The sequence below is a fragment of the Anas platyrhynchos genome, chromosome 28 (assembly GCF_047663525.1).
Source record: "Anas platyrhynchos isolate ZD024472 breed Pekin duck chromosome 28, IASCAAS_PekinDuck_T2T, whole genome shotgun sequence".
NCBI classification, from domain to species: domain Eukaryota; kingdom Metazoa; phylum Chordata; class Aves; order Anseriformes; family Anatidae; genus Anas; species Anas platyrhynchos.
This window is the reverse complement of record NC_092614.1, coordinates 3,382,475-3,403,992: the sequence shown is the minus strand read 5'-3', so window position 1 is coordinate 3,403,992 and position 21,518 is coordinate 3,382,475. Positions and strand designations below refer to the sequence as shown.

The following is a 21,518-nucleotide window of genomic DNA, read 5'->3' as shown; positions in this document are numbered from 1 at the left end:
CCGATGACAATGGGCAATTGTCGAGTTGGGGCCCCTCTCGTTTGAGTTTTCTTCCTTTTATAGTAAGTAGCAGTTGCTCCAGCAGCTGGCCTGCCCCTGCGGGGTGAGGACAGGGCTGGGTTTATAAGGGAAGGAGCAGCCCCTGCCTCTCAGCCCTCCGCTCCGTCGCTTCGCCGGCCCGGAGGATTCAGCCTTGAACTTCTGCAAAGCTCCCAGCGAGATGCCGCTCAAAAAACCCGACCCCAAAAAGGATGCAGCCAAAGCGGCTGCAGCCCCGGGGGTGCCCAGGGAGCTCGCCTTCGATCCCAGGAGCGTGAAGGTGAGCGAGGGATGAAGGCATCGCGTGCCTCCATCCTGCTGTCGCCCGCCCGGCGCGGGCGATGCGAGGCAGCACGCGACTTGGCATCAGCCCTGCCATCTAGGAGCAGGGGTTGGGAGGGGAAAACGATCCCGCTGCGTTGATGCAGAGAGCTGGCAGCGATGCTCTCCTTGCTGTGGGGGGGTTTAATCCTCCCCCATCCAGCCCCGCGTGCCACGGAGCCGAGGAAATCGCGCTGGCTGGGGCTGCGGAGCCAAACGCCCCGCGGCAGCTCCGGGGCCCCCGCAGCTCTAAAAGCATTTCTGCCACCCGCTGCCTGCATCCCAAAGCACTTTGCCCCCTCGTCGCCTCCTCCGTGGGATGGCACCTTTTATCCAAGTCCCCGCAACGGGAGCTCATTTTTGCCGTGATTCCCCAGGTTACGGTTACATTTCTGAGCCCCAGCTGCGGCAGGGGGGTTGTTAAGAGCAGGCTCAGCACAGAGGCTGCTTAATCACTTGAACTCGGGGTCAAGCCTCCAAATGACATCCGTCCTACCCTGCCGTGGTCTGAGCCTCCTCCCTGTGCCTGCTGCACCGCTGCTGGCTGTGCTTTCCTTGGGGATTTTGGTTCTGTGATGAAGGTGGGAGCATTCCTGGGCATGGCACGGGCACGGCACGGGTATGGGCACAGCACGGGCACGGCACGGGCACAGCACGGGCATGGCCACCGCCCTGAGCAGGCTGCAGAGCTCGGGGAGATGCCCAAAGGCAGGGCTGAGCCCCTTCACTGCCCCCAGCACCATCCTCATGCCCTGCTTGTTCTCTTCTCCCGGCAGATCGAATTCACGGCCGAGCAGATCGAAGGTAAGAGCGGGCTCCACCTCGCCCTCAGATGGCATTAGACACGGGGAGCTCCTCCTCCAGATTTTTCGGCAGCAGGAGATGGAAAAGGAGGCAGGAGAGGAGGTGACCAGGAGCCGGCTCAGGGATGTGGCTGGGGTGGAGACAGCAGGGAGCAGGGAGCAGCCCCAGGCTCCTTGCTCAGCACTGAGGGTGCCCCAGATGAAGGGGATAATCCCAGCTTCACAGCCCGGCAAGGAAAAAGGTGCAGGGCAGGGAGGGATGAGGTTTGAGGGCACGTCCTGCTGGGATCACTGGGAGGAGCAGATGAGTGCTGTGCAGGCTCAGCCCCCAGGCTGGGTTTTGTAAAGAGAAAAGAGAAAAATTTGGAAGATATTTGGATTTAAGCTGCAGCCTTGTCCCCAAGCGTGTGATGTGCTCGGGGTTATCAGACCTTGGTGTTGGAGCAAGAGGGGACATCACCAAGCGTCCTCTTGGCCCAGGGGCTTGCAGGTGGTGTTGGCCCTCCCTGGGTCCCCCCAGATGCCACCTGCAGAGGCAGAGCCATTGTGAGGTCAAATGGGCAAACAGCAGCACCCCGAGGTGCTGGGCAGCCCTGCGGGGACACAGATCCATGCCATGGACACCTCCAGGGGACGGTGAAGTTCTGCAGAAGATACAAAGATGCCAAGCAGCAAACTCAAAGCCCCAGGCAAGGATTCCCACCAAACCCAAAGCAATATATCGCAAAACATCACATCTCCAGCCCCACATGGAGACCACAACGGTCTCGTCCCACGCGCCGGCAGGAGGAGCGGCTGCTCCGCTTCCAGAAAGCTCATGCTGGGCATCATGAGGAAGATGGACCAGAACCTGCAGCTCCTCAGAGCCATGGACGTTAAACTCACAGCTCTGAGCATCCACGTGGACCGGCTGGAAAGGCTGATTGCCCACATGGGCAAGTCAGCGGCTCAGGTGGGCTCACGGGTCTGGAGGCAGCAGGATGAAACCGAGGAGCAGGTGGAGCACCTGGTGCAGGATAACCAGCATCTCGCTGCCCACGAGGGGCAGATGGAGAGGCAGGAACCAGCCGCCGGGCTTGGGACCCTTGGCTTGCCCCAGGAGGGTAAGGAGCTGGGGGGTTCCTGGAGAGTTGGGTTCTCCACATTTTGCACCTCAATGCCAGCAAGGAGCCTGCTGGAGGGGAGAAGCCTCCTGGGGTTGGCAGCAACGAGGCCATGAGTGGCAGAGGAGCGTGGTTGGCCATGCAGTCAGCATCTGGTGGCCGTGTAGGCAACGTGGGGACCAAAGAGAGAATCCAGCAGTAGGTTAGGAAGCTAAAAAGCGTCATGTAGAGGAGGAGAGAGACCCGAATTCATCCTAATTTAGGCTTCTTTCCTGCAGGTAAAAGGTAACACTCAAAAGGGTGATGATTTGAGCTTGGAAATGATCTCCTGGGTCTTCCCAAGCAGGGCTGGGTGGATGTGGTGACCCTACCTGAACATGAGCAGAGCTGCGTGGTGCCCGCCTGGCTGGGTCTGGAGGAGATGGGGCACTGCGGGCATGGTGGGGGTGCGGAGGGAGGGTCGTGGGGGTCCCCAGGAGGCCTTAGTGGAGAAGGGGAAGAGCAAATGGGGTGATCTGCAGCGGGGACAGCAGCCTGCAGCTGGTGCTGCCAGCACAAGGTGGTGCAGGAACCCCGGCGGGATTCATCCAGCCAGCTCCGTATGGGGACTCTCACGTGTCCCACCTTCTCCTGGCTGCCCTGGGAGGTGGGGTGGGACACGGGGCCGGCACGGGCAGGGGGCAGCCGAACTCTTCCTCCCCGCAGAGTTCAAGGAAGCCTTCAGCCTGTTCGACCGCACGCCCACGGGAGCCATGCAGATCAGCTACGTGCAGTGCGGGGACGTCCTGCGGGCGCTCGGCCACAACCCCACCAACGCGGAGGTGCTGAAGGTGCTGGGGAAGCCCAGACCAGAAGGTAACAGCACAGTGGGGCCGTGGGACAGGGCGGGATACGCAAATTCAGACAGTCAGTGGAGGGACATAGCCCCTGGAGCCCTGCAAGACGAAGAAATTAGAAAGGTTCATCTCTGACCCCTTCTCCTCCTCCCCTTTCAGAAATGAACACAAAGGTGCTGGACTTTGAGACCTTCCTCCCCATCCTGCAGCACTTCACCCGCAACAGGGAGCAGGGCACCTTCGAGGACTTTGTGGAAGGGCTGCGCGTCTTCGACAAGGAGGGCAACGGGATGGTGATGGGGGCAGAGCTGCGCCACGTGCTGGTCACGCTGGGTACGGGCTGCCTGGGGAAGGGGAGCAGGCCACGGGCCACCCGGGAGCTCTTTTGGGGCAAATAGCTTGGGTTTGTTGGCTGGAGAGACCCCGCTGCTTGTAGGCTTCTCTAGGAGTTGATGGCTCCCAAAGTTGTGGCTTTTCCATCTGAAGCCGTAGCTTCATGCGTGAGCCAAGTGAGCCATCAGACAACGGCCACACCTTGGTCTTCTCCTCACAATCCCCCACCTATTTAACCCCCTTCTCCTTTCCTGGTGGCTTTGGCTCTCTGGAAGAAGGTCAGGAGGGTCACAGCAGGGCCACAGCCGTCCCCTCACCTCTCCATCCTCCTCCTCCAGGGGAGAAGATGACAGAAAGCGAGGTGGAGCAGCTCATGGCAGGGCAAGAAGATGCCAACGGCTGCATCAACTACGAAGGTAGGAGCAAGGGGTTCCTGTTGGGGTTGTCCCAGACACAGCGGTCTTGTCCCAGGGCACAAAATGTGTGGATCACTGGGGAGCACTGAAAGGAAGGTGTGGACCATCCTCGAAAGCCCCTCTGAGGAGAGATGTGAGAAGGGATCCCAGCTGGGGTGGGAACACAGCAGCTGTGCCAGTGATTTCCAGCAAAGGCTGCTGAAGACAGCGTGTTTCCAAGGGTTTCAGGACAGATTTATCCCCAGTGCTGGCACTGTTTTGCCGCAAGCCATCAAAAATATACAAAGCCAGCATCTTTCACAGCTAATTGGGAACGTTTGGAGATGCAGGTTGCTCGTGGCTCCAAGAGGGTGAAAATCTGGCATGAAGTCTGGGAACCCCTAAAATGGGAGAGAATTGAGGAAAAGAGGGCACCCATTCCCCATGGCCTCAGAAATCTGGGAATAGTGGGACTGGATGTCTCTGAGAGGGTTTGGTATCTCTCCAAATGGGTTTGGGGTGGGAAGTGGGAATAGAAGGAGATATCGTGGTCTTGGCAGAGCATCTCTGCCAAGGCAAGTCCCCTTTGTCCCTGGGTGCCCTGGGGACCTCTGCCCTCAGCTCCCAGCACGGTTGTGCTCTCACCTCTCCTTTCCTCCTCAGCTTTTGTCAAGCACATCATGTCTGGCTGAGTCCAACTTCAGGTGAGTCCATCAGCGTCTGCCGTCTTTGCTCAGATTGGAAGCCCTGCCTAAAAAACCTGCACGTGTAACTCCTGCTGGTGGACATAAATATTTTAAAAACTGTGACTGACTAGACAACAAGAAAATATTAAAATATTAACTACTTAGCACAGTAGTTCAGAAGTTTCCTTGTTAATGCTTAAAAAAATACCAACGTTCCCATTAACATTAGAAAGAATACGGAAAACGTACCCTTGCTGCTTGTTAAGTTTTTGCATCCCTCTAAGGCTGCCTGAGGAAAACACATAAACAAGTGTCTTTTAGGATGAACTTTTCCTCTGAAATGTATTCAGTTTAAAGGAAAATCCAGATTACTGAGAGCTGGCCCCACTCACCCCTGCCAGTTTCTTATGCTTTTGTTATCTTGCTTTTTTTTTTTTTTTCTTAAGCATTTTTCCTCTCCTCAGCTGTACAGAGGGCAGCAGGGAAAAAAAAAAAAAAAAAAACCTTCAGATACTGCTAAATACACAAATTAAACATTTAGAAATCTCTTTCATTTCTTCCCTCTGCTAATCTCTTTAAGCATCAGAAGGTTAAAGCCGAGGCAGACAGAAGTCTGAACTTTGAATGTTCGGTGCCCATTTTATCTTGTTTTCGATCCCTTTCTCTCTGGCTCCTGTTCATCAGCTCAGCAATAGGGGCGGTTGGGTGGCAAACACTGCCAGGGAGATGCAGTTCTACCCAAAACTATTTGCATGAAACACTTTTCTTTTTTTTTTTTTTTAATGATATGGAATTACAGTTATTGACATTTGGGGTTTATCTGGGAAGCATGGATTCGCTGCATTAAGCCCTCTCATGGTTGTCTCCCAGGTTCTTGGAAATATTGGACCCCACCTGAGCACCACGAACTGTGAGATTCCTGCGTCCGTGTCCCCTCTTCCCCAGATGTCTCCAATCAGCAGAACATTCCACGAGAGCCCTGGTGCAGATTTACCGTCCGTGCATCTGCCCAAGCCTCGGTATACAATGGGATAAGCCCACGACTTGGTTTTAAACTCTAAATTATTCTTGTCAGGTTTTTCCTGTGACATTTATCTCATTAAATCTCATTCCACCCTTCCTTACCTGTGGCTTTGGCGTGGTCAATGGAGCGGTGGATGGGGAGACTGGGACTACCCGTGGTCAGAGCTGGTGGGATGTTCTCACCGCAAGGGAAGACTTCGTGACGTCTAGATGTGAGGGAGGAATTCAGACCGGGTGTAAGGGTCTTTGCTCATCACCCACCCTCAATGTGGGACCAGGAGCTGCCATGGCTTGCTGGTAGGGGTTGAAAGGCTTGGAGCAAAGTGAGAGTAAGGGGCAGGTTGCATGGAGTGACCCCCTGTTCTTAGGACACGTCTCTCTGTGTTAAAACCAGGCCTTTTTTTGGACCTGGAGTACATCCACCCTACAGCACAGTGCTCCATGAGCACTCTGTCAGGTCCAGGCTGAACCATGCCACAAAGAGAGGAGGGACCTGCTTGGTCCTGCTGCTGTCCCCATCACAGGAGAGAGCAACGGGCACCTTCTCCTTGATCTGCCTGTCCCAGCCAGAAAAGGGACAGAGGAGCCCAGAGACTCTTTTTAATTCATTCTTTATTTATTTTTTAAAAACAGAGAAAGCATTAACAACATTATTTCTTTTCTGTATGGCCCTGTACAGGCGGACAGCATGTCCGCAGCCAGAAGCTCTCTGGGGGCTGTGTGACGTGAGCTGCCAGCTCCTTTCCTACCTGCAGAAAATCATCCTAGCATCCTTAGAAGTGGTGAATAATTCATGACAGACAACTCAGCCCCCCATCAGCAGAGCACCTGGGAGCAGATAATGCTTTCCTTTGATTTGCTCCATATTCCCCTATCCTCCATGGATCCATGCCATGGCTTGGACTAGAAACTGAAGGCGTTTTGCTTTGCCGTGGCTGCCTTCAGCTGCCACTTGCTCATTTCTGTGCAGTGACTGAGTAACAGCCGCTTTCAATTCCCACTGCTTGATAGAAATGCTCGTAAAAAGCAACATAAGCTGTTTACGGATGCGAGATTAGATTTTTAGCTTCTGCCTGTGGTATTTCTACAGCTCCCACTAGGGAGAATCGGGGCATTTCATGCCTTTAGAAATCACACCTGTGTTCTAACCTGGTAAAGGACATGGTGACAGGGCAAGAGGGGACACTGCTTGCTGCACTTACTCCGGGGTCATATTGGCTCTTGCCACCACCGTGGTGTTGGCTCCTGCAGAGGAACGTGCTGTAACAGACGGGAACAGAGCAGAGGCAAGGGACCTGCCCCAACCTGCAGGGGAAATGCACAACAGAGGCCGGGGGCCCCGCTGGCTGCGATGTGCCTGCCCTGGCAAGGCAGGAGGCTGTGCTCTTGTTCCTGTATGCGGAGTGCATGCCTTGCACTCGAGCCCCCAGCATCTGTGCAGACAGGGATGACGCTGTACATGAAAAGCAGAGACTCCGGCAGACAGACAGGCAGAAAGAGAGAAGTGGAAAATGATGTGAAGAACCAGATAAAAATGCAAGGGCTGAGAAATCCAGCCTTTGAAGCACTCCCGGAGTAAGTCAGCCCTCTGGGGACCTGTTTTGTCTCTCTAGGGTGAAACAAAGCTGATTTGTACTGAAGCAGGTTGGAACGATGCACTTGAACAGGCACAGCATCTAGCTCTGTATCTGTACGGCCGTGTATCTTGACATGTGCCTTTGTGCCCTTCCTCCTTTGGAAAAGCTGAGGATGCCAAGGAACGGGCGGTTTTAGTCCCATGGACATTTACACAAAGCATCTGCTGACACCAGCGAGTGACCCCATATGCAGAACTGCACTTCAGGGCTAGAGGCATCCCTATAAATTGAGATGTCCCAAGACAATGGTCACGTGCTGTGCTCTTTCATATTTCAGATGCTTTACTTGGAGTCCAGGAGTCTCCAAGAAGTAAAAATACTCCCCCACTCAAAGGGGAGACTGTGGCTCTATCTCCTCAGCCTGTGATAAGGCAGACTCATACCAAAGATGGTCTGGATGTCAGGAAAGTCAGCGCTGCCTACGTGAAACAGGAGAGACAGAGGGAGCCAACCTTCATCCTGGGGAGTTATCAGCTGCACATGGCAGGGCAGAGATTGCGATAAGAGTGATGAGGATGGACTGCGTGCCTCCAAACGCAGCCTCACGCACGCACACCCACGTATGCACACACCACCATCACCATCATCACGGCAGGTGAGGCCAAAGGCCCTTTGGGGAGGCAAACACTTCACCATGTTTGGGGCAAAATGGCTTGAATCAACCCAGCTGGGAGCCAGGTATCTGTCCTTGGGGAGAGCACTGCTTCGTTGTACTTGTTCCAGGTCAGGGACTGAAGCAAGCTTTGCCTTTCCGTGCCAGCCTGCCCACACCCTGAAAGCAAACACCTGCAGATCTGCTGGAGCGATAGCAAGCCTGTAAATACACTTTTCAGAAGCGCAGAGACCTGCAAAGGGACTGGGGAAGCAGGCAAGCCAAGGCTCCCTGCTCTCCACACAACTTTTCAACATAAGCAACGTGCTCAGAGCTTTAGTCTCATGTAAGGGTGCAACCTCCTGCTCCCACAGCTGCTCCGCCGTGCTCGGCAGCACATCGGCAGGTGCCAGGATCCATCCTTCAAGGAGTGGAGAGGGAGTGTAAGAGGAAGGAAGGAGCAGAGAGCCTGTGAGCAGTGGGGTGTGTGTGTCGGTGGTGTGTGGCTGTTTTATTACAGGAAGCCTGTGAGGGGGGTTGGAGGACGGTCTCTGTCAGCTGCAGGTGGCTACAGATAGGTGAATGTTTTTAATAAACTGAAGTGTAGTTGTGTATCTTTATTCTGTTCTTTTGGGAAAGGAAGAGAGCCCTCTCTGTACCTGGTGATGGGAGGCAAACCGGCACCTTCACAGATTGAAATGGCCACTGCCAAGTTACCCCCCTTTCCCCTGGGGACACAGCGTGAGGGAAACCCCAAGCTGCTGGTGAGGGCTGTTGAGGCTTCCTGACAGACAAGACACCCCAAGAACCACATCTTTTGGTACAAAATGCAAGTTTTAATCTCCTGTGGGGGCGTTTCGAGGGACGAGGGCCCCAGGCAGCGGCCGCCTTGTTGGCTGTGAGGGGCAAAAGGCGCCTGGCCCTGAGGGGATCCCCGCCCTCAGCGTCCCCCACAGCGTTCGGCAATCTCCGGAACCACTCGGGCGGCTCCGCCGAGCGCGGCCGTTCCGCCACGGAGCCGAGGGGGCTTTCCCAGCTGTGTTCTTTTCCGTCAGCGCTCGGCTGTTTCCGCCGAGGCGCTTCGGCTGTTTCCGCGGCTCAACTTCGCGTGTTCCGCCAGCAGCTTCGGGTATTTCCGCGGGGGCGCTTCGGCTCTTTCCGCCGAGGCGCTTCGGGTGCTCCTCCAGCAGCTTCGGCTATTTCCGCCAGCAGCTTCGGCTGTTTCCGCCACCAGCTTCGGGCGGCCTCGGCCCACCTCGTTCCCGGTAACGGTCGCTGGGAGTTTAAATGAGCAGGGGCCGGGCCGCGCCGCGCCGGGCCGCGCACTGAGGCGGGGCCGGGGCCGCCCCGCTCCGGGCTCGGCGACGACGAGGAGGCGGTGGCGGAGGAGGCCGGGGGAGCAGGATGACGGTGCTGCAGGAACCCGTCCAGGTACCGACCCCCCCCTCCTCCCCCTGAGGGCCGAGCTCCGGCTCGGGCTTCGCCGCCGCGCTCCAGGCCCTGAGGCCCGGCCGGGCCTAGCGGGGGGGGGGGGAGCCGGGGCCTGTCCCGAGGCCCGGGGGGAGCCGCTCGGGCCTCGAGGGCCTCGGCCGGGCCTCGGGGCGCTCCGGCAGCTCCTCGCCGGCTCCTCCGGCGGTCCCGGGGGGCTGCCGGGCTGCGGTTGGCCTCCGGGCGTCCCTTCGCCGTGCCCCGAGCGGCCGGGACGAGCTTCCTCCGGCCTCTCCGCTTCTTTTTCGGCTGCCCCGGGCGGGCGGCCTCCCCTCGGGAGGTGGCGGGCTGCGTGTGGAGCAGGCCGCTCGTGCTGCCCCTCGGGAGACCTGTTGATGCCTCTCCGTGCTCACCTTCCTGCCTTTGGGGAGCTCGCAGCTCCGCGAGCCGTGCCGGCGGAGGACGTGCCTTATTCCCGAGGAGTTCCTATTTGCAGAGCCGCAGGAGAACTAGGGGAGAAAATAACGTAAATTGTGCATTTCTGCCGTATTTCAGTCTTGCTGCAGTTGCCCTGATGGGCTTCCTGCTCTTTTTCTCGGTCTTCCCCTCCAAAAGACATGATTCATGGGATAAGTTGGCTGCTGCTTTCCACCTTTTCTCTGTACTCTAACTTCTGTAATTTTCTGTTAATGATACCATAATCTCATTTACGGTTTTTTTATTATTATTTTTTCATCTTAACAGGTTTTTTTTCTTGTTCTGTTGGAAACATCTTACTAAACATATCTTGGTTGTGCAGGAATTGTGCTCTATAATGAGTATTGTGAAAATCCTCGGGTTTGGCTCTCCGCTCTCCTTTTAAGGAGAAGAGGATGGGGAGAGGAAAGAAGGACTTCTTGCCTGGAAGACCACCCTGCGACTTGACCCCGCCTGTGCAAGATGGTGGCAATGATGGCATCCTTGTAGAGTTTGTGTTCTCGATGCCACTGTTCTGCTGGTCCACCTGGAGAGCAAGGGTCAATGTGCTCCTGGAGATGCTTTTGGCTTCCATCTTCTGCAGTGGCTGTACCAAAGCCTCTGCTGTTACCCTTGGAGCTGGGCTGGTGTCTTGCAGCACTTGGGTATTCTAGGAAAACATGGGGTTACAGTCGAAAAGGAACCAAGAACGCATTTCAGAGTGAATGACAGGAAACAATATTTAATGTTTCCAGTACTGTGCTAATTAGATTAACCAAGTGGAAAATACTTGCTATTCTGAGAGTTCCCCAATAGAAATGCAGAGTATGATTTTAATTTTTCAGAGAGATAATGACCTATCTAGTGCAATTCTCAAGCTCTTATCAGCTTGGAAGTTTTGATGGGGCTTCGCTGCATTGAGTATATCTATTTAGATTCTGTCTGCTTCAAATGCCACATCACTTCTAGTCAGTGCTTCAATTGCTGTTCGCTGCTGTTCCTTGCTGACAGCAATGCTGGTAAGTTTAGGATTTGTTATTTGTGTGATCTTGGTCATACCCTTGATTTTAAAGACAAAGTTGCCAGTGCACCATCCAAAACAAGGCTGACATTTGAATTTTGCCTGGATCTGCTGTTGCAAGCTGGAGTCCTCTTGGTGCCATGGCTGTGAGTAGTGATGTAGGGCTTGGATCTGTACTGCGAAGGCTTTCCAAAGCAGCTCACGCTTGTTTTCTCACTAGTGTCTGGTCCAACAATCAGTCTCCATCTTGCAGCACACATTTGGATGAAGTTGACTTTAGCTGGAGTCCACGTATTTGTCTCTGCCTTTCTATTTATTTATTTATTGGCAGTATGTCTGAAAAAGTTGACACCGCTTCTCGTTTTGTTTGTCGTTGCAGGAATTTCTTCTGTTTTTTCCTTTCAGACACTTACAGGGCTTGGTATTCTAGGGAAAAGCTGTCATCTTTACGGTCATGATATACGAAGTATGACAAATAATGTGTATCTTTTCCTCTAAGTGTAACACCTTGATTATATAAAATTAATGTCGCTAAAGGCATCCACTTTGATGGTTAGGTCTTCTTTTAATTCTTCAAACTCTGGTACTTTTACTAATTTTATGTAGACAACAGACCGTTATTGTACTTCCTGACGTGGTCAACTTAAAACTCTTCAGCTCAGGCATAAAGCCTTGTATCCCATGCACGTCTGGATGCCTTCCAAATATTTCTGAAAAACATCTTGGAAACAGATGAATGCTTTCCTTGGAATTTGGCTTTTCAAGGTGATCGTCTGCTGTGACCCACTCGGATAATGCTTGAACTCCAAGGCTGCTGTCATGGCTGAAAGCACACAGCACCAATAAGTGTCTGATTAGTTAATGGAGAAAGTTTTCATAGCTAGTAAATGTAGCAAAGTTTGTCTCTGAAAACTTTTTGCTCACCCTGAACAAATCTTAAAACATGATAGAAACAGATTGATTAATGTGACAATAGGCTGTAAAGCTTTGAAAATAATTTCCAGGGCCACGTAACTGTCAGAGGTGTCCCCTTACCATTTAAGAGATTTGAGGATTAGATGTAGGGTGATATTTGGACAATGCACAGGATTTTCTGGATCAAAGAGGAACGTATGTGAGCCAATTTTTGTTTTCCTGCTCTCATTTTTGAGGGTACTTTGCCATGCAGCTGTAGTTGGTGTGGTAGTTTGGGAATTCTCTGTTCACTTTTTGCGAATTAATGCATAGAATTGGTAGGACATCTGACCAGGACCGGCATATTTTTATCATGAAAGCATGATAAAACTATGAAATGCTTCCCTGCTGTCCATATTTGCTCGTAGCGCTGAGAACAGACATGACAACCGAAGTGTCTTAACTGCCTTGCACACCCCTAAGGAGGTGGCTTTTTGGATCTAAGCTGGCAGGTTCCATCTAAACCTCAATCACAACCACAGGGAAGAAACTAAGACTGCATTTGGATTGTGTTTGTGGCTGTACTGGATTGTCCTCCTCCGAAGTCCTTTGGGATTAAATAGCGTTTACTGGATAAATGCCTCTGAAGTTTCCTGCTCCAAACCACCCTGGTGGGGGTCAGCAGTTGTCGTGTGCTGCTGGGGGGGATGCAGCAAACCGAGCTGCTGCTCTGCTTCCTCCCCTCATCTTGCTCTTGCAGGACAGCACGTGCAAGGATCCAGCCTTCAGACTTCATCAGTTGAAGGCAGGATTCCAACTTGCACCATTTCAGTTACAAAATGGTAATTATTACATATTACCAGCTGGCTTTTTGCTTGCTCCAGGACTCGGCTCAGCAAGGATCGTCACTTCAGCCAGTCTGTAGTGTGCCTTTTATCGTGTGGCTGTGATGTAGCCAAAAATGACTTGGGTCCCCTCTTGGCCTTTGGCAAGGCTGTTTCTGGCAATTTGCTCTTGTTTGAGAAGTCAAATGGCATTGGTTTCACCACCCCCATAGCCCTCAATTTTGTAAGCATGGCGAGTTATGTCCCAGTGAAGACAATGTTTTTAACCTTAAGACAGGACAACTCGAATATATTCATCTGAATGGCACTTGTGGCTTGGTAAAGGAAGAGCTGTTTCTGAGAGCAGGATGAAAAGGAGATGTTAGGCTGCTTTAACCTGGGTTTAGCCTGAAAGATTTTAACACCCTCCTTCTGTTTTGTACTTCTTGTGCCCCTCGGACAGCATGGAACAGAACAATAAACAGCCTTGGAGCTTTTCAAGGTAAAAGCAGAGTAATCGCCTCAGGCAGATGCTGTGGCTGAAGTTATCTGAAGTGTGGAATACAACCAGGGAGAAATAATGTGTTTACGTTATTATAATCAAACCGAGAGAATCCGTGGTTAAATACTTCTCACACAGGCTTAAAAGTACCTGTTGATTTTTTAAAATCTACTGCTGGGGCCTACTGGTAGAGGAAAACAGCATCTCTGGAGAGATGGTGCATAAAATATTCCATGTAGTAACTGAAAGCTCTGGTGTGTACTGTTCATAAGGGCTGTGTAGGCTTCCCGTGAAGAGAACTCGCACATTTTTCACACCCTGACTTTGTCAAGTTTGTGTTGGAAGAAGTAGCATATGGTCCGTGTAACTGCCTGTGACGTTTGGGGTTTTTAATTGGAATTGGCACTTGCTATTCCTGCTGGAGATGGCATTGCAGGGTGCTCGCTGCTTCAGTTCTGGAAGTCTCAGTTTAGTTTTTGCAGCGCCTGATGGGGAATCAGAAGCTAGGTTCTGTTCGTGTTTTCCTTTGCTTGTAAATATTGGAGAAGTATTAGAGCACAGAGCCTTGAGTTCATGAGTTCAGACCCTGTTTGGATCAGTTATAGCACAGCTCCTGCAAAATGGCTGTGTGCTGGCCTGTGGGAGACAGCTCTGGAACTGGAGCAAGGCTGCCAGATGGGAAGGAGCTGCTGTCCTCACCCCAGCCCATCAAACCTCAGAAAACAACTCCTGATAAGCGTGCATACCACAACTTCTAATGGATGGGAAGGAAGGACCAAGCAGATGTTAAAAGGGATTCTTTTTTTCCCTCCCACTCCTTTACTTAGAGATATTTTAATTGGATCCAAAGAAAATCAGCTGCGTAGTGTAACGAAACTTGCACCCCCCAGCCCTGTTCTTCCTTTTGCTGGACAGCTCTTGCTTTTAACTCCGCTAATAAGGACACCGGGCAGGTAATTACAACAGCTACTCCAATGTGCATGAGGTTTATACACCTAGATGTGCGTTGGATTTGCATTTCCCTGGAGTAATGCCATCCTGAGAGGTTGCTTGAATACTGACAGCCCCAAACACTGAACTTTGAAAACGCAAGATTGGTGCCCTCAAGCAGGTAGCTGTTTTTGGCCAAATGTGGGTGTACAAGCAAAAGGTAACCTTGGTATGTGTGCAGGGATCTGTTTGTCCATCCTACTGCATCACGTATGTTCTTGTGAGACCTCCCAGCCCTAATCCACCATGGTAAAGCAGTGGCTGGTGAGCGAAGACCTGAACAAAACCATGACAAAAAGCAGTGGATCCCTTTAATCTTGGTTCTTAAAGGGATGCTGATGCCTCATCAAGGAAAATGCTGGGTATTTCATATGATTAATAAGCAGCACTGACAGCCTCAGACCCAGATGTGATTCCTGGTCTTGTTGGTTTTCAGTTTGTCCTGTCTCGAGGTTAAATGCTTTAAATGGGAAATGAATTAAAATGCATTGGGCATGCTTGATTTTTTTTCTTTTCTTCCTTAAGCACTGCAAAGAGCCAAGAGCAAGATGTCACTCTGCTAAACAGTTGGGGATGTTTATATTCTTAATGCATTATTATTTGATAGTAGGTAAGAAAATGCCTAATTATTTGGTAGTTGGTGATAATCCATGCTTGGGCACAAGGCTAAAACACTGTAAGGAGTGGAAGCGCGTGCAGGCTGAGGTTTATAGATGGCTGTGTATGGTAACTAGTGAGAAGCAGTTGTATCTTAGATTGGTTTGTGGTATCAGTGCAAAGATAGTTTTGCTTCTAATCTCCTTACTAATAGTAGAAACAACTGAAACTTCATATTTATTCATGTGCTTCTTCTTGTCACTCCAGGACAACAAAACAGAGCTTTGCTTTTTGATAGCAAGAGCCTAACGAGTTCTGTATTTTTAAAGCTTCTCTCTAAACCCAGACTATTTTCCTGTCTTGTAGGCTGCTATATGGCAAGCACTTAACCACTACGCTTACCGTGATGCAGTGTTCCTCGCAGAAAGGTTATATGCAGAAGGTACGTACTTTACAAACATAAAATTGATGGTCTTCTCAATTCTCATGTAGGATTTTGAGCCTCTGGTCCTGTTTTGTCTTTCTGTAGTCATTGTGATAATAAAGCTTAACTCTCTGCTTGGGGAAAGCAGGAGAATACTTTGCAGTTAAGTTGGGAAATCAAATAATGTAACAGCAATGTTTTTTTGTTGTTGTACAGTAAAACTTCCTTAAAATTAAATTCAGAGTTGGGTGTTTAAGTGTAATGTTTCCAGTGGTATCTTGCATGGTGTCAAATGGGAGGGAGGTTTTTAATCCCTAGGAAGACAAGCAGTTCTTCAGGTTGACTTGGAGAGATGCATTCTACAAATTGTCTTGATATTGAAAGCTGTCTTTGCTAAGAATCCTGGTCAGATACATTGATTGGTGTCTTAGGGGAAAGAAGTAATTTTGTAATAAAGAGAAGAACAGAGAAATTGAGGCAGTGAGCATCAGAACATATGGAATACGCATCTCCTGTGGAATTCTTGTTAGCTGTTAGTTCATTGCAATGCCATTAATTCTAGCCTGCGTTGTGCACTCAACAGGCAGCAGTAACACAGATCTGTACAACTTGGTCCTTCAAAGACCATTTCCTTGTACTGTAGTCCCTTTTCTTCCTTATCTTTAACTATATGACGCCAGACAAGCTTTTTGTTCTCCTCTGTTTCTGTCTCCTTGACATTGGTGTTCACTTTTTCTCTGTTTTGAAATATATTGTCCCTTAATCGCTAACATGAAAACAAAAATAAAACCACCACCATTAAGCAAAAAAAAGTGTTAATTTCAGGCTAAGCAAAACGCAAGTTTCTGACATGAATTAAACTGGGTAATCTATTTCATGATCCAGGTTTTGTAATGAAATGTTTTGCTTTTGATGTTCTGCTTGATGTGCCTACTATGTACTTAGCACTGGAAGCACAAACTGAACTTTAGAGGGTTTTTCCTTTTGTTGGGGTTACCCATGAAATCTGGAGTCTCCCATCTAGTGTTGAAATGACAAGCATTGTACAGAATATTGTGGGAACCTTCAGATTATAATAAAGGTGTACATGAGCCATCCCTAAGAACTTTCCTTCATCTCCCCTGAACACAGCACATTCTGAGATGCAGGAACATGCTAGATTGAAAGTAAATGCCAAGGATATTGTAGAAATGGGGAGAATCCAACCTTTGCAGCTGCCAGGAGAAAATGTACGATAATGTAATGATGCTATCTCTGCAGAATAACGCTACAAGAATATTTCAGACAGTTTTTTTTTCAGTGACTAACAGTGTTGAGAGAACAGCATGCTGTCCCTTGGTTTAAACAGTTAACTGTTGATAAAACATCTCACTTCTGGTTAAAATAAGCAGTTATATTGCAGGGTAGAATCTGCTGAGCTCAAATACTCAGATTTCATAATGGCAGTATTCAGATTTCATAATGACAGTAAGAATCTTACCCCAAGAAGAATCCTAAGTCCACCTGCAGTTACTGTCTTTGTGGGGACATCTGTGATGTGACAGTTTCCCAGGATGCTTAAAATGTGTTAAATTAGTGGATAAAATAATTGATGTAACTTTAACTTTCAAAAAGATCTTTTGGAGTTTTTAGCAGAAAGACAATAAAATGTCCTCTCTTTGGGTCTTCAGTTCCCATTGCCATCATCTGAGTGATGACACAAGCTTAAAATAGTGTTCAGTGCAGCAAAGGATTTGAGTAAGTTGCCCAAAGAGGTTTTTGTACGATGCCTGTATTGATTTTTCTGAAGAGTTCCATGTAGGCAGACAAAGAAACATCATAACTGTTTTTTTTTTTGCTAGTGTGTTCTGAAGAGTCTAAATACTGTTTTTCTAATTGTTCGGAGGTTTGAGAGGCTTGCCATTACAGCCAGCCTTCTTTGAGGTAAAATGCTTTGCTTAATGGTGGCTGGAGTGAAACTTTGGGGGAAGTACAAAGAATAAGGCTAAATAATTCAGAAGTGTATCTGAGATCTCTGCTCTGGCTTAGAAACCGGTAAAAGGAGTGAAAAATGAAGACACAATCATAGCTTAACACTGGAATTAACATCACAGCATGGTAATGCTCGCTGTTGCCTTTCAAATGTGTGTTCTCTGGTGTTTCAAGTTTCAGCTGACAATTACACAGTAAGGTTCTAAAGTTACTTTAGGGATTAGGTGCCCTGTCCATTACACTGTAATCGCAAGTAAAATCAGCAAGTCTGACCTCAGTCTTAAATCTGGATGCCAACTCCAGTTGTTTGAATAGAGCGTTCTCAGTGCAGTCCATAATACAGCTTGGCGGTGAAAGTGGTGAAGCAGACATGATTCAGGCTAAAAACATCTAGTTTCTGTCAAAGAAAGAGTGTTGGATTTTTTTTGTCTCAATTAATTTAGCTTTCTGTTCAGATGGGTTATTTTTCCTGAAGCTTGGCTAATTAATTCAGAATTTGGAAACCTGTGACAACTCTGCTTGGGAAGATTTGCAGGAGAGCTTGTCCCTGTTATTACTTCCTACCATAAAATAAATAAAGCATCTGAATAATAGTTTTAAGCCGTGTTCCTGATGAAGTAAATAACTGTAGGCAGCCAAAAGGACAAGAATTAATGTTGGGGTAAAGGTGACTGGTAACTGATCTGCTTTAACAGCCACTAAAATCAGAAAACCTGCTTTGTTAAGTCATGTGAAGATACAGAATCAAATGCTTTAGAAAAATAACAAATAAAATTGCAAATGGGGAAAAAAAAACATTTGAAGTTAGCATGAAAAGTGTTAATTAGGCTGAAATTGGTCTTTCCTACTAGAAGTTCTTTCACATAAGCTGTTGTGCTTATGCACAGCTGAAACCTATGTGGAGTGTTACTTGCAGGTGTTCCCTGTTAACGCCCTGAGCCGATGGTATTGCCAGCAAGTTGTTAAAGTGGTTCAGTTCTGCTAGGAATGACTGCATTGCTTGACTTGCTGGTATTTTAACAAGAAGCTGGCTAATTGCCTATTTATGTTGGGTAGCCAGAAGGATCAAAGATCTCTTCTAACAGTAGATGTTAAGAATTGCTCTGACTGTACAAGAAAGCAGCACATTAAAGCTAGTTGTGTGATAATGAATGAAGAAATACACCTCAACGGGCAATGACTGTCTCTAATATCAGTACTTGTTTTCTTGTATCTTGTTTTTAACTGCCTTCTCCCACCAGTTTCTTGCATCAAAATGGTAAACAACCAACTGATGGTTTTTGTTTGATTTCTTGTAGTACATTCAGAAGAAGCACTGTTTTTACTGGCAACGTGTTACTACCGCTCAGGAAAGGCATATAAAGCATACAGGCTCCTAAAGGGACACAGCTGTACTACCCCACAATGTAAATACCTGCTTGCAAAATGTTGTGTTGACCTCAGCAAGTAAGTGAACCCTCTATGTTCTGTTCCAGGGTTACAAATGCATTTTTTTTGTTGGAATTTTTCCTTTAAAGCTGTCATATTGCATAAACTAATGATTCATTGGCCCTTCAGTTCTAAAGATTACTATAAGTTCAATTCATTTTGCTTTCAGATTGGACCTAATGAACATTAGCCCATATTGCAGAAACCTCTAAAAGGTATTGAATAACTTGCAAAGGAGTTGTCAAACTGCACAGGGAGAGAAAGAGCATTGACTGCTGAGATGGCTCAAGGAGACCAGGCTGGGAAGTGTTTGTTTTGCTCTTGCATTTCTCTGATACTCTTGCTTATTTCATTAAGTGTTTCCAGTATGGATTTCATGGACAGGCCACTTCCCTCAAACAGTAAGCTTGCTCCACTTAGTGCTATGGGTGGATGAGAGAAAAAGATGTCAGACAAACATCTATTTAGAAAACAAACTACCTTGAGTCCACACTGACAAATGCTGGCTTCGACATCAAAATTAACCTTAACAGGGACATGGTAATATCAAGCTATCGTGGTAGTTTGCTGGAGTTTCATTGCAAGAGCACCTGAATGAGATCAGGGACTGTAGCCTGACCAATGCCCAGAGATGTTAATGAGGGTATTTTGCTTCTGTGTAGATCTTCCAGATTGTTACAACTCAAACATAGGAAACAATATCTGGTGGAGATGCTGAATGGAAAGAATAAAATAGACAATAGGAAGTGAAGTTTGTAGTTTGTGGTGTGATGCGATTGTGTTGTAGTATTCATGATCCTACCCACAACATGGAACCAGAATGTAGGTCTCTTGGGGAAGCTCTTTCTTTGCTCTTTTCAGTAGGCAAATCTTCTGACTTCTTTAGAGTACTAGCGAAGTCTTGACTTGTTGCATTTCTTTTGACGCTATTTTAGCGCTTCGGGAGCTATTAGGATACCAGTTTCTTTACCATGTCCTCTGAAAGGGAAATCATGTTGATGCTCTACTTGGAAAGGTCCCAGTAGAATAAATTTGAAGCTGATTGTTTTCTCCTGTGCTTTTACAAAGTCTGGTGTATGTGTGATACATTGGCTTCTGAGCTGATTTCGGTTAGGTAGGTGGGATTCCTTAAACATTCTTCAGAAGTTGTTAAATTTAACTGTCATTGGCACTGTTACATTTACATGAGCTCTTTTATAGAGATGTACCTTATTTGCTTGTGGGAATGGTCTGTACTGATAGGAGCATCTACATAGAAGTGTAACGTCATGTGGAAGCAAGAGGAGATTATGAAAGAAGCAAAGGCATTAAAATGCAGAGTCTACCACATCCCAGTACTGGATCTCAAGAACTGAGTGCATGGAGCATTACAGGTTGTTTCTCATAGCTGGGAAACGAAGCCAAACTGAAGTGGTATTTTAGAAGATGTTTTGAACACCTTCATAAAATAAAGTGCTTGAAAGACTGCTCTCCCCTTTGTATTCTACCCAAGATCAGGCCCTTTCTGGAAAAATCGTGCTGTAGTATCTATTTCTGGTTTTGGAGTGGCATGGGTTTGTTTTTGTTTTTTCGTTAATATCTTCTTTTCGCAGTAGAGATGTTCAAAGTATTTTGTACCTCTGTTGCTAAAGGAATCAGTCATTTATTTAACATTCATTTGCAGGAGCTAGTACATATGGGATTTGAAACTTGACAGTGACAGTGGATTTCTGTTTTTGTTTGCAGCAGGGTGAGAACACTGGACTACCAATACTGTGAGCCTTGTAACCCCTTTAAACCTCTTGTTTTTTAAAAAGGCTTGCAGAAGGAGAGCAGATCTTATCTGGTGGAGTGTTGAATAAACAGAAAAGCCATGATGACATTGTTACGGAGTTTGGTGACTCTGCATGCTTTACACTCTCCTTACTAGGACATGTCTACTGGTAATGTTGCTATTCAATTTTACCTTTTAAAGCTTAGGGGGGTTTTGTTGTTGGATTTTGGTTTTTGGCAGGTGAGTTTTTCATGTGCATATTTTATTTTTTGACCAAACCAAATTTTAGTCAAAAAGAAAAAATGAATCTTTTGGTTTTTATTTATTTACCTGTCTCTGGATTCTATGGCCAGGCCCTGTGGTCTGTGCAAAAGAATATGCTAGATCCAGATAGATAGTTGTGGAAACCATCGAGCTTAAGAATGTGAGCGTGATTTCTTTTACTCAGAGCTTTTGACTGCCTGAAAACACCTTAATTCCTCTTCCAGGTTAAGCATATACCTAGGAGTCATATTCTTGTAACTTAGGGTTTCATCTGACATCTTCCTGTATACAGATGAAACCTGTTCTCAGTGTTACCACATCAATTTTTCTGTCTGGTTTATAGAGGTATTGCTGTAATCTTCAAATGAAAGCGGTGAGGAATACCTTTTCAGAATAACTGCAAATTTAAGTGTTTAGCTTTTTCTGAGATACGAGAAACACTTTAGTAAAAGTGAAGAAATGAACAAATGGGAATAGTGGAGTTCTTGGATTTTTCCCTAATATACCTGTTCTCAAAAAAAAAATTACAGAAGCGGATTGTTTTTGTGTACATTTAAGTATTCTGCTTACCTCTAATTTATATGCAAAAATATTATCCATAGATATTTTAAATAGCGGAAAGGCGAGCAATCAGCTTAGAAAATGAAATGAACTGTTGCTGAGAACAGCATCTCTCTAAACATGAAAACTTTGGTGCTTGGGGCTTTCTTCTTTAAGATCTTTAACTTTCTTCAGTGTATAAATATGCCAAATAACTCGATATTGCTATGTTTCTGTTCCTCATTGAAAACTGAGGAATGTTGCTGTGGTTCTCAACATGTTTTTGTTTTTCAACTCCTCTCCTGGAAAGCTATCTTGAACAAAAGCACTGTTCTTAAGTTTCCCTCTAAACTGTTGCATTCTTTTTGCAGCAAGACAGATCGGCTTGCCAAAGGATCAGAATGTTACCAAAAGAGCCTTAGTTTAAATCCTTTCCTCTGGTCCCCTTTTGAATCACTCTGTGAAATAGGTAGGTCTGCAGAACTGTCTTCCCAGTGAAGATATTTTCTACATTTTTTGGTTATGTCAAGTTTTCCCATTTGCCATCCCCATGTGGTAGCTTTTTTATGTTGTGTCTAAAACATTGTGAGTAAAATGCCAGCAGGATTCTTCACAAGTGTTTTTGTGAGTAATAATGAATTTAAAATACTTTACCAGT

General features: G+C 47.6%; 2 protein-coding genes across 11 annotated transcripts in view; both read left to right on the top strand.

The window, feature by feature from the left end:
- The first annotated feature begins 112 nt into the window (after positions 1–112).
- On the top strand, positions 113–5,640 carry MYL4 (myosin light chain 4). Of its 2 annotated transcripts, XM_027445778.3 has the most exons (7): positions 113–319; positions 1,137–1,164; positions 2,972–3,121; positions 3,262–3,435; positions 3,774–3,851; positions 4,494–4,534; positions 5,387–5,640. In XM_027445778.3, the coding sequence occupies exons 1-6, from the start codon at positions 221–223 to the stop codon at positions 4,520–4,522; spliced, it is 558 nt and encodes a 185-aa protein (XP_027301579.3). In that variant the 5' UTR covers positions 113–220; the 3' UTR covers positions 4,523–4,534; positions 5,387–5,640. The 2 variants fall into 2 exon arrangements, with proteins under 2 accessions (XP_027301579.3, XP_071884957.1); XM_072028856.1 differs by lacking the exons at positions 113–319; positions 1,137–1,164 and adding an exon at positions 1,193–2,266.
- A 3,333-nt stretch (positions 5,641–8,973) lies between these two features.
- Positions 8,974–21,518, top strand: part of CDC27 (cell division cycle 27) — a 32,457-nt gene continuing 19,912 nt past the window's right edge. For 5 of the 9 annotated variants that reach the window (XM_027445265.3, XM_027445264.3, XM_072028732.1 and 2 more), the window contains exons 1-5: positions 8,975–9,199; positions 14,847–14,922; positions 18,174–18,321; positions 20,100–20,225; positions 21,232–21,329. In XM_027445265.3, coding sequence (XP_027301066.1) covers positions 9,173–9,199; positions 14,847–14,922; positions 18,174–18,321; positions 20,100–20,225; positions 21,232–21,329 — 475 coding nt within the window. In that variant the 5' untranslated portion in view covers positions 8,975–9,172. Of the gene's footprint in view, positions 9,200–14,846; positions 14,923–18,173; positions 18,322–20,028; positions 20,226–21,231; positions 21,330–21,518 lie in introns of all 9 variants that reach the window. The other 4 variants (XM_027445267.3, XM_027445266.3, XM_027445268.3 and 1 more) reach the window with 3 other exon arrangements.